Source organism: Hippocampus guttulatus, chromosome 10, assembly GCF_054856545.1.
Source record: "Hippocampus guttulatus isolate MCC_2025c chromosome 10, RoL_Hgut_1.0, whole genome shotgun sequence".
NCBI classification, from domain to species: domain Eukaryota; kingdom Metazoa; phylum Chordata; class Actinopteri; order Syngnathiformes; family Syngnathidae; genus Hippocampus; species Hippocampus guttulatus.
The window spans coordinates 9,475,516-9,496,817 of NC_141270.1; the positions used below are offsets into that span (position 1 = coordinate 9,475,516).

Here is a 21,302-nt window from a genome sequence, read left to right on the forward strand (position 1 = left end):
CATATGTTTGACACCCTGGCCTAAGGGATCAGGTGACGTTTGGTCATATGAAGTGTGCAGGCTGAACGCTTAGGCACTGTGATGTCATTTCAGTTGACAGCAAGTGGCAGTACAAAGCAAAATGTCAGCACCTACGGATGGCTAAAAAAGGAGTGGATTTTTCATCTTAACCGATATTCCACAAACACACTATTTATCAGAATACGGGGGAACGTTAATAATAATATTAATCTGAGGAAAATGTTCGACTTGACCTCCGCTTTAAAGGGGTCACTTTTTATTTGATTGCATAAACTTTCTGGAGTGCCTGCTCAGCTTTGAAACTAAACCCATCCATGGACTTGATTAACAAAATAACCACAGTCACACCGAGTATCTCCACCAATTAGTATATGATCGGCAGAAGCGGGTGTAAATCCTAAACGACTTTCAAGGCCAGAGTCCATACACCAATGTTTTTATTGTCTTAATGGGTAATCGCTTTCAGGCCCCCACGTTCTGGGTTCTGCTTGCGCAAGTAGATGCAAGCAGCTGGCAAGCACTGACTAGTGAGCCAACATGCCATTACTTTGTACTTACTAATACAGTACTTGCCAGTACTTTGACTAGTCTCTTGTCAAAAAATACAAGATCCTGCCTCAGTTCTCATGGCAATGAAGGTCGGGGCTTGCCATAGAACTAGCAACTATGAAATGAAGGTTGGCTCGCTTGCAAGAGACTATTCTGAGGCACTTTTCATTTTTCTTGGGTGAACTCATCGTTGTCTGACCGCTGAGAAATTAGTGAACATTTTAAATCCAAACCACTAACGTGCATGAATTAGTTAGATATCTTTTACTTGGAAGGTGGCCAACGGCGCTTCCTAGCGGTAGATTACCGTAATGCACGGTATGAACAATCGTTGGGGTTTGACTAATTTTGCTGGTGGAGGGCCTCCACTGGAGGCTGGCCTGACAGCACGTTTATACGGAGCCCCTAAGGGGACATGGAAGGAAAAAAAAAAACTTTGCGAGATAATGCGAGATCTCGCAAAGTATTGCGAGATCTCGCAGTCTTCCAAAGTATTGCGAGATCTCGCAATACTTTATTTATTTATTTTTAATGCTTTGACGTGCTTCCGGGTCATCGTAGGTGTAACCGAAAACAAAAATTATGGAGCGTGTTCAGCCGTTCGTGAGTTTAATAGAATTTCACTTTGAAATTGGCTTGAAATACAAAGACATTAAATCTGTTCTTGATGTTAAGTACGGTTTCCAAATAAGCGAAAGACATTTGAAGCGAGTGCTGAACCAAAGAGGACTATTTTGTCGGAAAACGTTCAATGACTTGGGAGTCCTGGTTGACTTCATTCGCAACCAATTGCAGCATTCCGGACAACTACACGGTTACAGGTGGATGTACAGTAAGTGCAGAGAATATGGACTTCTTGTCAGGAAAGAGGACGTTCGTCTGGTCCTGAAATAGTTGGATCCGAGAGACTACTTCTCCAAAGGGCCAAATTTTATATGGCACACGGACTCCTATGACAAACTGAAACCATTTGGAATTTGTATCAATGGGGCTATCGATGGTTTTTCAAGGAAAATAATGTGGCTCAATGCCTACACAAGTAGTGACCCGAAGTTGATTGGAGGTTACTACATCGACGTTGTGCACCGTTTGGGGGGTTGTCCTCGAATCGTTCGAGCTGATCTTGGGACTGAAAATGGTCACGTTAAAGGCCTCCAAAGATCCTCCAAAGATTAAGAGACAAAATAAGATCGAGGAAAAAAGGTGTACTGGGTCGATCTCCATGTATGCTCCAAAACCATGATGAGTGAATGGCAAGACTTAAAAATGTTTCTGCTGAAAAGACTCACAATTTTGAGATTGATGTATGTAAGAATTTGTCAATGTGAATAAAATTTGTTCCAAATCATTCTTAACAGTTTTTTTTAAACACAAGAAACCACCTGCTGACGAAAGTGAGGAGTGACAATTACGTAGTCATCATTTACAGGCAGGTGAAAATTCAATTGGGATGATGTACAATTATGCAGGAATACTCTTTAGCATCCATGTTGGTTAAGTATTTGTTGATAAAGTCAGCAACCAAGAAAGAATGTTTATTTCCACCAATAATGCTTTGACAAACAAACATTTTATATTGTAGATCAAATATGTTGTCCTTATACAGAAAGAAAAACAACAGATAAAAAATGCTTTTAATTATGATGGCTATATATTATTCGTCGTCAAAAGTGTTTCAATTATCCATTGAAGGTGAAGTGATAAAAGAAATGACAATGGTCAAATTCAGGCTTCAATAAATGTTACTTCTCACACCAGTTGAGGAGCCATAATATAGTTTGGCCCAAACACCAAGCAAAACCTAGATGGCTGTAATTTATATTTACATTTGAATATAAAATAATAGAATATAAATACCATTCTAATATGATTGGTGTTCGAAAGGAAAACTACTTTCACCAACAGTTACATGTCTCTGACCCCTGAAAACATAATCCTTCTAATTTACGTAGAACAGAAGTGAACTAATCTCTTCGTCAATGGACGCTACAGCTTCGTGTTTGCTTTCAAAACTTAGCTTGTAGCCGACGTGTGCACATTTTCAGCATGACGTCTCTGATCCACTGGTGAAAGGACACTTTGATCCTCTCCTCTTTCATCTATAACTGCTTCAGACAACAAAGTGGATGCAGAAAATTGGTGAAGATTGCACGACTGTCTGTGTCCTATGTGTTGTGTTATTTTGACTTCAAAATGGCGCCGCGAGAGTGGCTGCCTTTCCAGCAGCTCCTATATTTTGTTGTTCTACTTCTTCCTTTCATAACTTTGCTGCTGTGTGCTGGGAATTTCTCCATTGCGAGACTAATAAAGGTTTTCTTATCTTATCTTAAAGAGTAGCGGTGAGGGCCTCTCTGAGGTGCAAATACAAGTTCACAGCCTGAAATTGATCTTTTGGTGGCATTAGATCGGACTGGGCACACAATGCAAATACATCCGGATCACAAGGCATGGTCAAACGAAAGACACTGGCTTTTGCACAGTTGAACTTGTTTATTGTCAACTGGGGAGAGGAAGTCCCTTGTTCCATAAAGTTCAGGTAACGTCTACATCACGTTGGGCCGACCACTGGGGACATTCATGTTCTTTGAGGGCCTGATGAGATGGCTGTTCCAAACTAGGGCCGTGTCATCCAACTCATCCTGTTGAAAATAATATACAGACAGATTAAATAAGAGTTGCACAGTCATATCAGCTTTTATGAGCAAGAAATTTTAGCATGAAGCTGCTTTTTTTGTCTCACTCCTCCCCTCTCATGTGTACCACATCTCACTACTCCCCACTTTTCCTTCACCCTGTGACAACGCACCATGATCTTCTTTCCTTCTTTCGCGTTCCTGTCCACTTTCCCATCAACTCACTCTCACATACAAAAATACACATTTAATTAATGAGTCTATCAGAATGTATGAACTCACCTGAATAAGTCCCAAGCAACAAAATTGTAGGATGTTTTTGTCCAGAAATCCACCATCAAAGAAGCCATTGTCTCTGAGGTCTGTGAAGAGGGATACAACTTTTTCAAAGTAAAATTCTATTAAACTCACGAACGGTTGAACACGCTCCATAATTGTTGTTTTTGGTTACACCAGGGGTGTCAAACTCATTTCACATTGTGGGCCGCATATAGCCTCGGTAGATGTCAAGTGGGCCGGACCATTAAAAATGACACCATACTCTGCTGTAAATAACCAAAATAATATGTATATCCTTTGTTTTGGTCTAAAGAAGCACAAGAATACTAGGAAAATGTTGTTGTTTTTACAAAACATTACATGAAGGACCTTAGATTTCCTTAGACAAATATGCAATTTACTTTTATCATTCACATATATGCATTGCAGCTGATCCCATTGACTGTACAAAGGCACCAAACCTTAACAAGTAATTGCTATTGAAAAATATAGTAATGCACTTTTAAGATTAAACAAAATTTATAAAGAAAGGAATTTTTAAAACCATTTACACGAGCATATAAATTCTAAATGTAATCCCTGCCTACACCTTACAAACTAAGGAGAGTGCTATAATATGTGTAAAGAATAAAGTATTCACATATCCTTGATAGCGTCTGCTGTGTTGGGTCTGTCTCAGTGACAGACTGAGGCTGGTATTGTCTTCTTCTCTGATCAAAACAAGGTTGTCTTTTTCTCTGATCAAAACAGTGTGTCCCCCTAGCGGATATTTCATGAATTGCACATCATTAAAAATATTCATTCCGTGTCTTTTATGCATTTTTTCACTTTTAAATGATCCTGCGGGCCTGATCAAAGCTCCTTGCGGGCCGGTTCCGGCCCGCGGGCCGTATGTTTGACACCACTGGGTTACACGTACGATGACCCGGAAGCACGTCACGAGCATTAAAAATAAATAAATTAAGATTGCGAGATCTCGCAATACTTTGGAATACTTTGCGAGATCTCGCATTACTTTGCGAGATCTCGCAATACTTTGGAATACTTTGCGAGATCTCGCAAAGTTTTTTTTTTTCCTTCCATGTCCCCTTAGGGGCTCCGTACGTTTACATGTTCAGTTGAACAACGCGAAAACTCAACACCAGGGGTTACCTCACTTGCACTTGGAAGCAAAACAACGTCCAGTGAATTGACGAAGCCTTTTTTTTTTCTGCGTTAAACCGGTCAAGTAAGAGAGTCTTAATGTCGTTGGGCGCCGACGCTAGAATAGTCATCATCGGATGCGGAATATCAGGGATAGCTGCAGCACACAGACTTATTAAAGCAGGATTTAATCATGTGAGTATACTTGAAGCGACTGGAAGAAGCGGAGGGCGAATTAAAACGGGCAAATTTGGTGAGTTCAACAGGGAACCCAGTTTTTCTCGACCTGGAGTTCATTTTGTGGATCTCGTTACGAAACGAGTGTACTGACTCTTCGGTTTACGACGGAACGCCTACGAGGGCGACCTAATGCGAGTGTTTTACTCCACTAACCTTGTCCAGAGCAACTACAGTAAATAGTTTAATGAAAAAACACCTATTATTGTGCATTAATATTCAACTCGACTGAACAACTGGAAGCACAGTACAACGATAAAACTTGTTGGCAGGTCTTGTACCGCTGCGAGTTTATAACCGAACTGCCATTCACATGCGTATGTTAGATTCGAATTCTAATATTCAAAGTAACTCATACTAGCCCTTATACCGTAGCGCCATGATGTGAAATATATCGTAAATCTTTGTGTGTGTGTGTGTGTATATATACCTGTATATACATATATACTTAAACCCCACATACAATAAAATAATAGAATACATTTATAAGAGGGGAAAAAATACAAAACACATTTTTTTTTTTTAAAAAACACCCATACCAGTGTTTCCACAGTAATTATAAACGAAGACTTGGCATCAGTTCTGAGAAGCATTCAAACGGAATATAAAATAATACATAAGATTCAGTGTTAGCTAGCCCATATAACATGCAGCGCAGTCTGTACATATAATCGTCATTAGAAATTTGAACATGAATGACATGACAGGTAAAATGATGGAAATGCAAGCTCTTGGACTCATTGTGCTCTGCAAATGTTAACACTGTTTTGGGCTTTGTATCTTAACATCAAATTGGACACCATACTTGGAGCATATTTTGCATAGCTGTTGAAATCCAGCCCTGCTAGGAGAGAAAAATCAACAGATCCTCAGCAGCATAGAATCATTTACCGGGCGTGGCATACATCCTGTTTTACAGCCTCTGAATCGATGAGATAAATTATTCATTTGCACATTGGGGCTGGTGAAAGTAACCCTCCAAGCAAACTCCATTACCAACAACAAACCATTCATACATATGGAAAATGTACTGTATAGTCTTAAATACACAGTACCTAATCTATATTTTTGGAATGTTGGAGGAAGATGCAGTTCACAATAACCGACCAATCGTGCCTTTTGTGTATAGGTGATAGCATAGTGGAGATCGGGGCCAACTGGATCCATGGACCATCAAAGGAGAACCCGGTCTTTTGTTTGGCTCAGCAATATGGCCTGCTGAGTCCAGAGGCGCTCACCCCGGAGAACCAGGCAATGGATGTTGGAGGACATCCTCCCTGGATCTCCAGTGTCTTCACCAGCACAGGTCACTCTTAAGAAGACCTATTTTTCAACCAAATAAGACGTGATGAACTCATGTGGTGCTACTCTCCTCATGAAAAGGTCGCAAAATGAGCCTTGACGACCTGTCCCCTGCTGTGGAGATGTTCAAAGAGCTTTTGGATGAGAGTACACACTTTTTGGAGAGGGGAGAACCCTGGCCCAGCGTGGGCCAATTTATACGTGCAGAGGTATGACTAGCATATCCATGTTCAACCAGAACTTGATTGTAACATTTTTTCTTGTTTGGCTGTAGGTGATACAGAGATCAGCTGAGAAGTGGAAAGCAGACAATGCAGGATCTTTGCAGCGATGCATGTTCACCACCCTACTGAAGGTGGAGTGTTGCATTTGTGGTTGTCACACATTGGATGACCTGGGCTTGGGTGCTAATGGCCTCTATAAATCAATACCGGGACTTGACTGCACCTTCCCAGGGTTCGTAGTCCAACATCGTCGACATGAAACACGCAGACTGTGCATATTCAATACCTCAATAACTGTTAATGGTATAAGTAAAGATAACACTTCTTTGGACATACCAAACAGTCCTTTTCCTACTCTAATGAGATTAAGTACAAGAGCTGTATTCAAACTTTAAGGTGTGAAAAGAACAAAAAACATCCTGTAAATTGTTGTAATGGAAGTAAATGAAAGTAGCAATAATAAATAAAATCCACATACATTCATCTCATATCCCGTTTCTGTATTGTGTATCTTATTTCAGAGGTTATGAAGGTCTAATAAGAAACCTGATGTCAGAGTTGCCTGCTGGCGTGGTGAGCTACAACCAGCCAGTTCGCTGCATCCACTGGAACAACTCTGACAAGAGAGATGCACAGGTGAACGTGGAGTGCCATGGCGGGAAGGTGGTGGCTGCTGATCATGTGATCGTTACGGTTCCTTTGGGTATGATCACACTTCAGGACTTAAGTCATTTGCTCCCCCTTGAAGTCACGACTGTATCAAGCTGTTCTTACTTCTGTTTGGTCAGGTTACTTGAAGAAGCACCATACGTCACTGTTCCGTCCTCCACTTCCTCTGCACAAAATCCACTCAATCCAGAGGTTTGGCTTTGGCACCAACAATAAAATATTTGTGGAATTTGATTCGCCCTGGTGGGATGAGGACTGTGAGGTCATCTACTTGGTGTGGGAAGACGATGTGAGTGAATTAATGAAGATGGAGATTTGTTGCTACTTCGGATTTATTATATGAGTAGTACCGTTGAAGTGAATCTATGTCTTAACAACGTTGAATCGTTGTTGAATGCTATTCTCTTTGTCAAGGCAGAGTTGTGATGATGCACAATTATTGCTTATGTTGTGCCTTCTCTCCATCATTGATGATTAATCTTTACACCCTAAAATTTAATCTGTTGTTGGTCATCACATTGTTCAGGACACCATAGTCGACCAGGTGGAGGATGTTCCCAGATCCTGGATCAAGAAATTGATCGGCTTCAGTGTGCTAAAACCCAGTGAAAGGTCAGCAGTCCAACAATTCCACACAATTTATGGATTCCTATGCTCATCTTAATCAGATCATGCCCAAAAGTGTAGGTTGCATTTTTAGGGTTTGACACTCTATTTATGGTCCAAATTTCTTGAAAATAATTCAACAATTATTTCTCAGCAAAAGCCAATTTGATGGATTGAAGTAACAATTAAATACAAACATGCGCAACCGTATTTAGTGGCACCTGCCTTTTATACAGAAAGTTACAACAACATGTTGACACAAATGCACAGATAGTGTACTGCATTCCGAAAACATGCTTGTTGGGTTCTTTGAAATTTTCCATTGGCGTCAAGAGAAGTGTGATTGCTTGTTTGTCTAAATGTGCCCTGCAATTGACTGGCGGCCAAATCAGCTGTGATAGGCGCCAACTCACCCGTGACCCCGATGAAGAAAAGCAATACACAAATGAATGGATGGATGTTTTTCTTTCAGCAGTGATAACAGAAGAGGGTGCAATTGCTTGTTTTGTGTGGTGGGTTGAAAAAAAGTCTTTACACCTCCAGGTACGGCCATATTTTGTGTGGCTGGATCGCTGGGAAGGAATCACATTATATGGAGACTTTGTCTGAGCAGGAGCTCATGTATGCCATCACCCAGCTTGTCCGCAGGTTTACAGGTGAATGTTAGTCTTTTATGCTTTTACTGCTCAAGACTGACCTTTTTTAAAATTAGTTGTGTGTGTGTGTGTGTGTGCGCGCATAGGTAATCCCATAATCACTCCGCGGAAAATCTTGAGGTCTCAATGGTTTCACGACCCCTGGACATGCGGATCATACAGTTACCCTTCAAGAGGCTGCTCATTGCAGGACATCGAGAATTTAATGGAGCCTCTGCCGTCAAAGCAAACGCTCTCACAAGTACTGACGTTTTAAACATTAAAAAAAACAAGAAAGGTTTATAACGAACTTGTCTGGTGTGTCCTTCCCAGCCACTGCAAGTGTTGTTTGCTGGAGAGGCGACTCATCCCTCCTACTTCTCCACCGTCCATGGAGCTCTTCTCACTGGCTGGAGGGAAGCCGACAGGCTCCTCGCTCACTACTCCTCTGCCGGTCGGTCTGCACAACCAACCAAGTCAAAGCTCTAAAGGAATTATGCAAGATAAAGTTATTTCAATGTAACTTGATCTTAATCTTGATCAAGGTTTAGCTATCTTTGAAAAGAAGCAGCCTAAAAGAAAAATCAGCTAAATTGTCTAAATGAGGAGAAATGGGTTTATCTGTTTTGGAGAGCAACAAACATTACCTTGTAAAGTAATGGGATATGCAAAAAAAAAAAGTTTATTCCTACCTGCCACCCTCATCAATTTAACATGAAACATTGTTATTAATTACATACAGATACAAGTCTCACTTTAAGCTACTCAAATTGTATTTGAAGTCTTAGATCCATAATATGCAACTATACAAAAAATATTTAAATGTTTGTTTACTTGTGAGTGTTGTTCAGTGTTGAACCGTTTCACATGAAATTCTGCCCCTATTCCACTTGCGTAAATAAATGACAAGTGTATCCATTTTCCGAACCGCTTGATCCTCACTAGGGTCGCGGGGGGTGCTGGAGCCTATCCCAGCCGTCTCCGGGCAGTAGGCGGGGGACACCCTGAATCAGTTGCCAGCCAATCACAGGGCACACAGAGACGAACAACCATCCACGCCCACACTCACACCTAGGGACAATTTAGAGCGTCCAATCAGCCTGCCATGCATGTTTTTGGAATGTGGGAGGAAACCGGAGCACCCGGAGAAAACCCACGCAGGCCCGGGGAGAACATGCAAACTCCACACAGGGAGGCCGGAGCTGGAATCGAACCCGGTACCTCCGCACTGTGAAGCCGACGTGCTAACCACTGGACTACCGGGCCGCCTCAAGTGGTTAGTATTTGCTTCAACAGTTTGCCTCAACAAGCTGCAGCACGGCCCCATGACGGATAAGTGCTGTAGAAAATGATTAGACAGCAACATTATTGCATAAGTGTGCTTCAGCCTGCAAAAATAAAAAGCCAATATGAAAACGGATTTTTTTAAATTCTTTTTCACTTCATGAAATATGGGAGCAAAAGCAAATGTGTTCTGTTTTAAGTTATTGCGTCATTTTTTAGTTTATCTTCATCTTCATTTAGTTGGCATTGTAAACGTTTGATTTTCACCAGACCCCAGCAAATATGCGTCCATAAAATACGGTAGTCAGAATGTATTTGTGGTACAGGGCTGGTTATTTAATGTACACGGTGCTGCACATGCCTCGATTCAAACGGGAAGGAGAAGCGGAACCATTTTAAAGTTTTTAGTTCTGAGTAGGCGTGTAAATAGTGGTGCGCAGCATGTCAATTTATTTATTTATAAATCGTGAGTGGGAGAAATGTCGACTGAGGCACAGATGTGACCTTTGAAAGTCACATACATATTTACCAAGGCCATGAAATTGTACCGGTCACTTTGCGATGTCGCCAAGTTTCGAAACGCATTCGACTTTGGAGGACGGGAAGTGGCTCACTGGTTCCCCGGACACATGGCTAAAGGTGACTGCAAGTCAAGTAGTAATTGACATTAAATAAATGCATTCTACCCTGTACACGGATTTGTAGTGAGCTGATTTCTCTTTTTGAATGTGGTCAGGGTTGAAGAGAATGAGAGCCAGTCTGAAGAGTGTGGACTGCATCATAGAAATACACGATGCTAGAATATCCTTTTTGGTGAAGCTGCGTGTTAGTTCGTGCTCAAACTACTACGATAAAACATCTTTAACATTGAGTACATCCCCTTGTCCGGAAGAAACCCTGTGTTTCAGGAGACTCTAGACGTCAAACCACATCTGCTTGTTCTCAACAAGATGGACTTGGCTGACCTGTCAAACAAACAGGTGCTGTTTGAAGTCATGGAACCTTAATAAATAAAACGCAACACTCACTTGGATTCATTCCCCATCAGTGTCTGCAGGACAGAATCAATATCAAGCAGAATATTGTGTAGAACTTAATTTATAGTTGTGGTTTATTAAAGAACTTCTGAAATGAAGGAACTTTTCAATTCGAGATGTCCTTTCGTTTAGTTTCATTTATACAGTGTATCATTTGTCATTTTTTTTCTCTCTGCAGAGGATCCTGAAGGAGCTTGATAGAAGTGGCGTAAAGAATGTTCTTTTCACTAACTGTTTAAAGCAAAGAGACAACAACGTTACCAAGGCATGCGTTTTCCCTGAATGGCCAATAAATTTGATTACCGGCCTTCATTAATGATCGTATTGATTAAAAGCCATCGTCCTCTCACGCTTTTGTGCAGTTGGTGCCGACAGTTCTGGAGATGATGACAAAGTCGTGCCGTTTTCACAGAGAAGAGGTACACACCGAATAAAACAGGCAAAGACACGCACAACCTCATACAAGAAGGATACTGAATTCAAAGTGTCACATGGAGTAGTCTATGCCTTATTTTGATACAAACATGCAAATATACATTATTCCAGAATCGTAATTATTGCCTGATGGTGATTGGAGTGCCCAATGTTGGAAAATCATCACTTATCAACTCCCTCAGAAGGACACATTTGAAAAAAGGTACAGTTTCTTTTCGATACTTTAGGCTGTCTTTATTATGAACCAACACCAATAAATGAGATGTCCCGTTCAGGCCGTGCATCTCCAGTAGGTGGAGAGCCTGGTATAACTCGAGCTGTCCTTACTAAGATTCAGGTCAGTGGTGTGTGTATTGTTTTTAATATGGTTTTGTTATTGTTGTTCTTCATTATATATAATGGTCTATATCATTCTCAGGTGTGTGAACGTCCCATGATGCACCTGTTGGACACACCAGGTGTCTTGCCCCCAAACATAGAGAGTGTCGAGACGGGCATGAAACTGGCGTTATGTGGTGAGCAGGCGAAACAAGCTAATTTAGTGATTCCCAGCAGAAATTATCCAGTCCACCTACACCCCCTCATTCCATTTTCACCAAAATCCGTTTCTGAAAAATAATGTTAAGCTTTATTCATGTGTATCTTTGCCACCAATTTAGAGATGGGCAGAAAGATTAAAATCTTCCAATTGTGTGTGCTCTGAGATTTTTCCAGTGTAAAAAGATCTGTGGTTCTGTACATGTTGGGGAGCTGTGCTAAATCACTGCTTTAATTGAGCTGTTTTGGAATAAATGCTTCTCTCGTCTCTCTCCAGGAACTATCCTGGACCATTTAGTGGGTGAGGATATCATCGCTGACTACTTGCTCTATTCTCTGAACCGGCTTGGAAATTTCAGGTAGCGATTGCGTGTGTGTGAGCCAACGTTACACGATCAGTGTTGCCATTTTAGGTCTCTATTGGTCCATTTCGTTGCGTTTGTGTGCAGTTACGTTGAAAAATACGACCTGCAAGTGCCTAGCGACGACATCCAACATGTCCTCAAGCACATCGCTGTGAAGCTCAGGAAGACTCAGCGTGTCACAGCCATCACTGGAGTGGGTGAGAGAGAACACTTACAAATACAACCAAGTATTGGCAACCAGAAACAAAATGTTAAAGTGCATTGAAGAATAGTTTTATCAAAGGGCTTTTTTTTAGGATTAAACAATATGTCATAAAACAAGTGCAAGGAGACCAATACGTCATCGCTCATATTATCAGTGTGTTATTTGGGTTGTCCAGTAAACAAGAGATGCATGAATGAATGCTGGATTTTATTTTGGCCATCCAGTATCACAATAATCTACAACACCTTACATTAAATTTCAACTCTCCAAGAATATTTGAATTAACATTTCAAGATGTGTAACTGTCATGCAGGTGGAATTTGAAGTTCACCACGTTAATATTATTACAGAATTAGTCAAACACATTTAAACAGTGTTAATGCGACATTGTGGGTGCCTTGTCCACCTATCTTCTCTAAAAAGAATTTAACCACTGTAAAAAAGCAAAAGGAATAAGGTTCTCTAGCCTTCATTGCAAGTGACGACAATGGTGATGATAGACCTAAGTGTTGAGACACCACGCGATTCTTACTGCTTTGCATGTGAAGAAAATAAAATACACTTATGATTCTCTTTCTTCTCTTATCGTTTTGTTAGGGATTATGTTTACATACGGTACATGTTTTGACAAATTAGGTTATTTTCACATTATCTGCAAAGAAAAAAAAATCTTTATTATTTCTGTGATCCAAGTTAATGCTGGGGAAAACCATGCTGGATAAAAGCGTTTTCTTTGAAGAGATACAAAGCAAATACCAGAAACATTAAGATGCGCCACTGAATGATAACAGTTTTTACTCTTCTTTAGGCAATGTCAACATCATCATTCCGAACTACGCAGCAGCAGCGTACATTTTCATCCGAGCTTTTAGGAAAGGAGAGCTGGGCCAAGTGATTCTGGACTAGAAGGACTCATTCTAATGGATGCACCTGTATATTTATTCATTGTAAGTAAAATCCATCATGCATGATTATTTTGAATGTGTCTTGCTTTAAGAATGAAAAAGGCACATGTCTGGAGTTGGTTTAAACTTCTTTATTTGCATTGAGACAGATAACAAAGGTACCGGTATTCTGTACCGCACACAAGTGTTACATAGATAAGGTCAACAAGAGGAAGAATCTTTGGGGATACATGAAAACCTGTTTTGATCAGCACCACATCTTTATACCTGACTCACAAATATACTGAATTTCCCCCAATAGTGTCCGCCCCTCTAATATGACACCATGCCCCAACTTGTCGTCCCCAAAAAAACAAAGCCTCTCATTTCCTGTTGGGAAAATGGGTCGTAATGGCCATGATCTCCGCTCAAAGACTTTGAATTTTGAACTCTGTTGTTAACAGCAGCACCTGCCGAGCCTCGTAAACAGTCACTCGGTTGAATTTCAGGGTGGAGTCAGCGTATGATGTAAATAATTTCCCCTGGGCATTATATTAAAATATCTTAGATGCCTTTCCAATCTGTAGTTGAGTAAACAAGCCTGTGGCCAATAATTAGACACACAGATACTAAACCAACATTTGAGAATGAAAATATAGTTGACCCTGCGGAGGGATAGCCTCATTTGTTTTCTGAAAGTGTTAAAAAAAATTACTTAGGCAATGATGCTATAAGGCTAAGAAGATGCATATTCTAATGGACTTTTGATCTTTGTGTATTCTTCAGTCTTGATCTATTTTTTTCAACCCGTTTGGTCCACAACACTCAAGCTGGTGCAAATGAGTTAGTGCATTTTAACTTTAATTAAACAGTGCATTGTTTGCTTTGTGATCACGAATATGTTTTCCCGCCAGTCTTTCCAGTTGCTTCCAGCCTGTCCTGCATTGATCAGGTCCAGCGCATTTCTCCTTAACAGCTCATTATAACATGTAGTCCCACAAAAGTATATAGTTGGAGGACAGTGTTGCCATGGTGATAGAGAACATTTGGCAGAAGGATGTTCCCGCTGTGGAGCCAGACATATGGGCATCAAAGTAACCGGTCCTGTTGTAATAATCCAGCTCCTCATCGGAGTCGGCGTTGCTGCGGCGGTAAGCAGACGCGTACCATTTATCCGCGGTCAGGGCCACTGCAGCCCCAGCAGCCGCAGCGGCGGCCACACGCACTGGGGACGTCCGGCCCACTGCCCTGAACCGAGACCGCGGACCGCCGTAACCACCCGCTCCGCGGTACGAGCCCCCTATGGAGTTGCGGGCAGGGGAGCCTCTGGACGAGCCTCTGGATGAGCCCCGGGACCCCCCACGCCCCCCTTTACAAAGCACAGGCTCGCACAAGAAGGTGGAGAGCAGGAGGAACATCCAGCAGGTTGCGAGCACCTGGTTCATCTGTGCAGGAGGGCAACCATAGAAGAACATTTTACTGACATGTGATGCAGGGGCTCATTGACATTTTTTAAAAGGACTACAAGTTTGTTTACATAATTCAGAAATTATTTTACTGCGATTACCTCTGGTATGAGTAATAATCAATGTTATTCAGATGTGGAGCCCTGAGGAACAGTATGGAAAGTGACTTGAGATAATTTATCCTTGTTGCAAATTGGTCTCACGTAATGTTTTACATATCCTCAACTCAACTGTATTTGTAGAGCACTTTAAAACAACCACCACTGTATACAAAGTGCTGTACATGAAGCAAATATATTTAAAACAATAAACAAAACAATACATTAATAACAAAGACTGTAGAAAGCACAAAACAGTAAAACTAAGATCAAATCTGAGTCAAAAGCCAAATAATACAAATGAGTTTTGAGCCGAGTTTTAAAGATGGGCAGCGAGGGGGCTTGACCACAAAGCAAAGACAAATTAACAAAAGCTGGTTCATACATCATGGCAGGTTAAAAAAAACCTTTATATACCTCCTGAGACGCTATGATAATATCGCTGAAATATGATGGATTGTGCTATGATCCTCATTACTGTCACATCACTGCTTTTATGGCTGTCTCCTCAGGTGTAAACAAAACAAGTCCATTATTTTGGAAATGACAGTTGTTTAAACATGAAAAAAAAATTCTCAGTGTAAACTATTTTCCATTTTAGTTCTAGAAAAAATGTGGTACCCATTCTCTCAGCATTCTCCAACATCGATGTCAAATACATTGATGCTGTCGAAAGCTGCTGCACTGTGCACATTGCATTGGTTAAATCAAAACAATAGATTTTACTCTGCTTATTTCCTTCAAATAAACATGCTAGAGAAATGAGGGGTCATGCCAAACCACAAATGAACTGTATACAAAAGATACAAAAATGTAGAAATAGTTTGGGATTAATGCACATGATTGATCATGAGACAGCAATGGTAATTAATATAAGGTTGGTGAATCGGGCAATATGTACAGACCTCACGCCATATTTTCCAGTGTACCATTATGCATCTTCATCCCACCCTGCTAATAAGCCTATTAGGTTTTTGTAGCCATGTTATCAAGATGCTCCCATTCCATAATAATCAGCGCATCCTTATGGTTGATGCCTACCTTGATCCTTGTTTATCTTCAACACAAAGAAGAAGAAAGGTGGTCAAAATGGTCACGGGGATGCTGGTGCGCGTTCATGTGGATGTCAGCGCGGGAACGAGCAAGCGCGGGTAGGCGCGTTGCCGCTACACGTCAGCGTGTCTGTCATATTGGTCGTATCTGCGCAGTAAACATACTGCCACTCAATGCCTTGAACTTAAAACGGCAACCTACATGGTATGAAAAAATTATTAACTCATGATTACACTGATAGAAATAAATGAGGCATCTTCGCCCATCGCGCCACTTTGCCACATACGAGATGGCAGCCAGCTTGACGTAGAATTCCAAGCCAACCTAGGGTCAGGTTATAGTTGATGTATGTGATAGCCTCGAGCCAGTTCATCGAATTCTTAATGTCTATTCACCACATCATATACTATGCATCTATTTTACCTATCCATCTAGCTGACTAGATGAATAGGTATATAGCGAAATAAGTAACTATCGTGCTAATTATCTTGCTGTGTCAATATAGTAATAACACCAACGTACGCTAGTTGGCGGTAAAGCTATGCTACATTTGATCCTGAACCGCTGTTAAAACACGAAGAAGAAACGTACCAGGAACACTGTACAGCGTTGCTTGTAGTCACAAATTTGCAGCCAAACACTCCTGTTTGGGTAGGCCATGGCGTTTGTCTGCAGAAATGCTGCCGCACTACTGAAACCGAGCCGCGCTGCACCCACCTTGGTCTCGGCCGCCGCCCGTCTGTGCAGCTCGGGTCAGTGTTGAAGACACGACTGCGTTTCGTTCTTCAATGTCAAGTATAGCTACGTCACTAACTCTGTAAACTACTCTTCGTTGCACTCAGCTATGAAGTAGAAAGCTATTATTAGTGCACAGGTTGCATTGTGTCCCTGTATCCGATGTCAACATATCAACGTTATTTATTATTTGTCATTTATTTTACGATAGTAGTGAGTGGTGACAGTGGCTGTGCACGTATCATCACTTACATTATGACACGTATGAGACTTTATCTAATGCAGTGTTTGTTAATTAACCTTTATTGAGCCAAGGCAAGCAAACACAAAAAGTCATATATATACTGTATATATATATATAGGGCCGGTAAAAAAAACTACTGTATATAATCACTGTTTGCCCTCCCTGCAGGTGTTCAATATGAGTATATTATGGTGGAGAAGCGAGGGGAGAAGAAGAATGTGGGTTTCATCCAGTTGAATCGACCTAAAGCTCTTAATGCGCTATGTGACGGCTTGATGAAGGAGATGGGTGAGGCCTTGGATGCCCTTGAGAGCGACACAGATGTGGGGGCCATCGTCATCACCGGCAGCGACAGAGCGTTTGCAGGTGAGGGGGAATATTAAGAATATGAAATGTTGTTGCCAAGCTCTGAATTAAGATGCAACATGGCTCATCTTTTCTGTCTTATTTAGCTGGAGCGGACATAAAAGAAATGCAGAATCAAACTTTCCAGAAGTGTTTCAGTGGGAACTTTCTGGCTCATTGGAACAGAGTGTCCACTGTGAAGAAGCCCGTGATTGCTGCTGTCAATGGATTTGCTGTGAGTGTCTCTGTTTTGCAAGGTCCACATTACAGCAATATAGAGCCTAATATGGCTAATATCAGGTTCAAACTTGCTTGTCAACACTCATTAGATCATTATCCTTAGAGGATGATGTTAACGCATGTTTAGGCCTTGACAGCCTCTGCTAATTTTCTTCACGGTTTCAGTTGGGAGGAGGCTGCGAGTTGGCCATGATGTGTGACATCATCTACGCTGGAGAGAAGGCACAATTTGGCCAACCAGAGATCCTGCTGGGGACCATCCCTGGTATGACTGTGTCCACACCTTGTGCCATTCCTCATTTTCAGTTCATATAAAGTCCTCCAAGGGACTGGAGAGGGACGGAGGATGATGTCGCAACGTCGCTGCCCCAGTGCACGTTGTCACAAGTGCAATCAATCATTTCATTGTCAGGGGAAAACACAAGCAAGCTCAACAAACAGAAAATAAGCATCTCACCTCACAACATGCATTTTGGCAGCCCAACTACATGTTCTAACCTTGTTGCTCTACACAAGCCTTCTTTTACACTAAATAATTGTTTCTATCATGTTTAACAGTATTTAGTGATTTGTTCAAATAATTTGATTTGTTTATGTACATTGTCATTGGAGTTGCGAGACAAGTACATTTATTAAAACAAAAAAATACAGATCGGAATCCCATTAAGGCACCTGATCGATAAGCAGTGTCGTTAAGAGTATTAGTATCGATACAATCTTATCAATATCAGTGCCCTACGTTAGACTCCACTTTGACTTAAAATCCATCGGAGCCACATTTACCATCATGTCTCGTCTCCTTGTAGGGGCTGGCGGTACCCAGCGTCTGACCCGTGCGGTAGGCAAGTCTCTGGCCATGGAAATGGTGCTGACCGGAGATAAAATTAATGCCCAAGAAGCCAAGCAGTCAGGTACGACAACAGTGTGCCACTTCAAAGCAATAATCTGCTTAACATGGAAACACTTTTCCCAACCTCAGTCCTGAAACAAACCCAAGTTTTAACCATGAGTATTTCCATAAGTGTGCCGTTTGCTTCTAAATCAGCAATTCCCAGCTTTTGAGCCACAGTAGATATTTTCACAATCACTGTTTGACACATTAGGCTCCTATTTATTTCCATTCATTCTCATTAATCATTCGACCTTTGTGTTGCCATGCACAGGTTTGGTGAGTAAAATTTTCCCCGTGGACCAGCTGGTGTCCGAAGCGGTAAAATGCGCCGAGAAAATTGCTGCTAATTCCAAACTGGTGTCCGCCATGGCCAAAGAGGCAGTTAATGCAGGTCAGGCCACGTGAAGTGAAACTCGTAGCACGCATTGTAATCAAATGAAGTTGAAATTCATGTCATTTTCCTCCTCGCGCACTTTCAGCTTTTGAGATGACTTTGGCCGAAGGGAATCATATGGAAAAGCGTTTATTCCACGCAACGTTTGCAACGGTAATATGGCACCCCTGCATGGTCCACTTTCATAAGCATGGAGACTTGCTTTGCATTGCATTGCATTACATTACGTTTGTGCTGTTGATTTCTAGGATGATCGCAAGGAGGGCATGACTGCATTTGTGGAGAAGAGAAAGGCCAATTTTCAGGACAAGTGATCTGCTAATCAAGTTGAATGGTAGCAATGGAATGTGGAAGATGTTTTGCCTCGCTGCGTGGCATTTGCCCAGTGGAATTTTTACCCAGCCAATCAGTCAACAAATATGATATTCCAATAATATACCATCATGAAATACAATCATGAATGAACAAAGCAAACCAGTCTTGTGCATATTGCAAAAAGGGACAATGGGGTTGACCTTTTCAATTTCAATGAGTGCCTTATTCTTAAGGCTTACATTCGAATTTGAATGATTGAATGCACAATGTGATTTTTTTTCCACTTTTGGGTAATCACCGGAATCACTTCAAGCATTTTTTCACGGTCAGTATGAGTCTGCCTTTTGTCTGAAGTTCCTTCTTTACATACGTACATTTTGCAAAAAAATCAGATGAATTGATGTCTGTTTTATTGTTGGTCTGAATAAAATGAATGCTGTTTACTAGTGAATCACAAGTATTTCCATATCCATCCTTTCTTGATAGCGCCGAGGGTCTCGGGTGGTTGAGCCGGAGGATTTCCCACGTGACTTTGGACGGGAGGCGAGTTATACTTTTTACTTGTGCGCAGCCAAACACACTCATTCACACCTGCGCTCAAAGACAAGTCTTTAATGAACCTAATGTGCATATTTTTGGAATGTGAGAGGAAGTGGAGTAGTGTGGGAAGAACACAAGCACGGGGACAGAATGTTCTCACTGCTGTTCCACAATTTTGCTACTGTGTGTTTTGATGTAATTCTAATTGTAGTCTCTCTCAAAACTTATTTTTGAAAAATTCCATAGAAATGTTTACCGGTACTTTTAAATGACTCTTACAATGTAGCAACTGTCGGTGGTTCGCCACTAGAGGGAAGTGACATGCAATCAAAGTGTCAGGCAAAAGAAAATGCAGTGGCAAAAAAAAACGCATTTTTTTTAAACCTATACTCTTTTTTTTTTATTTTTATGGTGTCTTAAATGCTAATCTATACTGGAATTAATATAAGACTATAATGGTCACAATGTCCATAAAACATGCTTGCGATTGTTTTTAATACATAAACATTATAACTTTAACTGATGCAACTGGACTGCTGAACTTGTTTTTGGAAAATGTTTAAAAATAGCTGGTCAATCTTGCCATTGGGCTGGCGATATATAAATGTATATTTATAAAGTGTTCATTGTTTAAACATCGTTTTAGAAAGAATCTTGCGTGACTGCACTGAGAGGCCGAAATTGCTTGGCTTTTCGTTTAACTGAAAATAAAACAATTACAAACAGTTTTTCCAAATTCCAAAATGAGTCCAAGTCCAGTCTATCAAATATGCAAGCAATTCGTGTAGCTCTTTAGGGTCCAAAATAAAATAAACTCCCAGAAAGTAACCCCCCCCGGCCATTTTTTATGCACTCTCTGATGTTCACACGTATCTCGCCCTCAAGGCCATGGCCTAATTGATTTTTATTTTTCATTCAATATTCTCCCGTAGAGCTGGCTTTCTCGCCGTTCTCGTGGAACAAAAGTTTTCAATACGAAAGAAACTTGTCTCCGCTCTTCGCGGGGCGCACAATAAAGTCTGCATCAACCGAAGGTTCAGAAAAGAAGCGTCCCCCTTTGAGGGCTGCAGAGAGGTCAAAATAATAAATGTCGACTCAATTGAGCTTCTCCAAGCGCACAATGAGGACCAAAACGTAACACCGAGGCAGCGCGGACCCTCGTGGCGTGATAAACTCATTTAAAGAACTCCTAAAGAAAGAGCGCAGCATGGGTCCGCGCTGGGTGATTTGGGAGGGGCTCCTGGGGGTGGGATTTTTCCTCTCCTGCAAGTGAACCACACTCTCTCTTGTATTCCCCCCGACTTTATTCTACTTTAGTGTCCACCACTGCCTTCTGTCTTTTAACAGCCCTGCTCAGCTGTCAGAAATGATTTATTTTCCTTAAAACATCACACGGGCCTCCACTATTAGACCTGAAGTACAACACAGGGATACAGTAGCTTACCCAGTCAGCAAAATTGGTCTGGCCCAGCTCTGGGGCAGACACGGCACGTACACTCGGCCCACATACCTCAATGAATGACGGTCCTGCAGTGGCCCACGTCTGGCATCCATGATGTGGGCCGCATTCGGCCCAGATCTGAGCCGCATTGTAAAACCATATCTTGCCCTACTCCGGCCCGACGCTGGGCCAGAACAGGTTCCTGATATCAGCCTGAATTCACCCTCAACTAAGCCACATCTTTCATGAGCCATATTTGACCCACATTAAAAAAAAAAAGTCTCAAAAACGACTGTTATAAAAATATGTTTATTGTCATAATTTGTGAACCTCACATATAACTCCATATACACTGGAAAAATGCACTTTTCTTTATTTAACAGATTGGAGATGCAGTTTACTCTTGAACGGTATTTTTCTGTCCATCAAATTGTTGCGCTCTCCATGTCCTCTTGTCTTCTCATGCTCTCCTTCCTGTCACCATCACATCTTAG

The 21,302-nt window shown here is 41.4% G+C and overlaps 4 protein-coding genes, 1 long non-coding RNA gene and 1 pseudogene across 7 annotated transcripts; 4 read left to right on the forward strand and 2 right to left on the reverse strand.

Annotated features, from left to right (window-relative positions):
• Positions 1 to 1,116: 1,116 nt before the first annotated feature.
• LOC147199181 (uncharacterized) lies at positions 1,117 to 1,918 on the forward strand (annotated as a pseudogene).
• A 166-nt stretch (positions 1,919 to 2,084) lies between these two features.
• LOC147199182 (uncharacterized) lies at positions 2,085 to 3,990 on the reverse strand. Its single transcript, XR_015102163.1, has 2 exons — positions 3,486 to 3,990; positions 2,085 to 3,209 (listed from the first exon to the last, which is right to left on the reverse strand). It is a non-coding gene; the product is annotated as an uncharacterized LOC147199182 (long non-coding RNA).
• Positions 3,991 to 4,538: 548 nt separating this feature from the next.
• Positions 4,539 to 9,718, forward strand: paox (polyamine oxidase). 3 transcript variants are annotated; one of them, XM_086122743.1, is made up of 11 exons: positions 4,539 to 4,878; positions 5,992 to 6,168; positions 6,246 to 6,373; positions 6,439 to 6,620; positions 6,910 to 7,091; positions 7,177 to 7,346; positions 7,584 to 7,669; positions 8,207 to 8,319; positions 8,406 to 8,560; positions 8,632 to 8,752; positions 9,244 to 9,718. In XM_086122743.1, exons 1-11 carry the CDS (start codon positions 4,725 to 4,727, stop codon positions 9,288 to 9,290), a joined length of 1,515 nt encoding a protein of 504 aa, XP_085978869.1. In that variant the 5' UTR covers positions 4,539 to 4,724; the 3' UTR covers positions 9,291 to 9,718. The 3 variants fall into 3 exon arrangements, with proteins under 3 accessions (XP_085978869.1, XP_085978871.1, XP_085978870.1); XM_086122745.1 differs by having other exon boundaries at positions 4,539 to 4,820; XM_086122744.1 differs by having other exon boundaries at positions 4,540 to 4,878; positions 8,632 to 9,718.
• A 264-nt stretch (positions 9,719 to 9,982) lies between these two features.
• Positions 9,983 to 13,132, forward strand: mtg1 (mitochondrial ribosome-associated GTPase 1). The gene is made up of 11 exons (XM_086122665.1): positions 9,983 to 10,221; positions 10,319 to 10,383; positions 10,458 to 10,562; positions 10,798 to 10,884; positions 10,982 to 11,038; positions 11,166 to 11,256; positions 11,330 to 11,391; positions 11,473 to 11,569; positions 11,869 to 11,950; positions 12,041 to 12,153; positions 12,970 to 13,132. Exons 1-11 carry the CDS (start codon positions 10,119 to 10,121, stop codon positions 13,065 to 13,067), a joined length of 960 nt encoding a protein of 319 aa, XP_085978791.1. The 5' UTR covers positions 9,983 to 10,118; the 3' UTR covers positions 13,068 to 13,132.
• Positions 13,133 to 13,182: 50 nt separating this feature from the next.
• Positions 13,183 to 15,792, reverse strand: sprn (shadow of prion protein). The gene is made up of 2 exons (XM_086122666.1): positions 15,651 to 15,792; positions 13,183 to 14,490 (listed from the first exon to the last, which is right to left on the reverse strand). Exon 2 carries the CDS (start codon positions 14,488 to 14,490, stop codon positions 14,026 to 14,028), a length of 465 nt encoding a protein of 154 aa, XP_085978792.1. The 5' UTR covers positions 15,651 to 15,792; the 3' UTR covers positions 13,183 to 14,025.
• Positions 15,793 to 16,224: 432 nt separating this feature from the next.
• echs1 (enoyl CoA hydratase, short chain, 1, mitochondrial) lies at positions 16,225 to 19,278 on the forward strand. The gene is made up of 8 exons (XM_086122775.1): positions 16,225 to 16,414; positions 16,810 to 17,007; positions 17,094 to 17,221; positions 17,392 to 17,491; positions 18,033 to 18,137; positions 18,390 to 18,509; positions 18,598 to 18,665; positions 18,761 to 19,278. The coding sequence occupies exons 1-8, from the start codon at positions 16,321 to 16,323 to the stop codon at positions 18,824 to 18,826; spliced, it is 879 nt and encodes a 292-aa protein (XP_085978901.1). The 5' UTR covers positions 16,225 to 16,320; the 3' UTR covers positions 18,827 to 19,278.
• The last annotated feature ends 2,024 nt before the right edge of the window (positions 19,279 to 21,302 follow it).

What these genes read in the sequence shown, in the direction of transcription:
- paox (XM_086122743.1), top strand. Translation starts at nt 4,725, where the DNA reads ATGTCGTTGGGCGCCGACGCTAGAATAGTCATCATCGGATGCGGAATA. An exon ending in GCCAATTTATACGTGCAGAG is followed by an intron (nt 6,374 to 6,438) that starts GTATGACTAGCA and finishes GTTTGGCTGTAG; the next exon opens with GTGATACAGAGATCAGCTGA. An exon ending in GATCGTTACGGTTCCTTTGG is followed by an intron (nt 7,092 to 7,176) that starts GTATGATCACAC and finishes CTGTTTGGTCAG; the next exon opens with GTTACTTGAAGAAGCACCAT.
- echs1 (XM_086122775.1), top strand. Translation starts at nt 16,321, where the DNA reads ATGGCGTTTGTCTGCAGAAATGCTGCCGCACTACTGAAACCGAGCCGC. An exon ending in CGCCCGTCTGTGCAGCTCGG is followed by an intron (nt 16,415 to 16,809) that starts GTCAGTGTTGAA and finishes CCCTCCCTGCAG; the next exon opens with GTGTTCAATATGAGTATATT. An exon ending in TCCACGCAACGTTTGCAACG is followed by an intron (nt 18,666 to 18,760) that starts GTAATATGGCAC and finishes GTTGATTTCTAG; the next exon opens with GATGATCGCAAGGAGGGCAT.
- sprn (XM_086122666.1), bottom strand. Translation starts at nt 14,490, where the DNA reads ATGAACCAGGTGCTCGCAACCTGCTGGATGTTCCTCCTGCTCTCCACC.
- mtg1 (XM_086122665.1), top strand. Translation starts at nt 10,119, where the DNA reads ATGAAATTGTACCGGTCACTTTGCGATGTCGCCAAGTTTCGAAACGCA. An exon ending in CTGACCTGTCAAACAAACAG is followed by an intron (nt 10,563 to 10,797) that starts GTGCTGTTTGAA and finishes TTCTCTCTGCAG; the next exon opens with AGGATCCTGAAGGAGCTTGA. An exon ending in CTGTCCTTACTAAGATTCAG is followed by an intron (nt 11,392 to 11,472) that starts GTCAGTGGTGTG and finishes TATCATTCTCAG; the next exon opens with GTGTGTGAACGTCCCATGAT.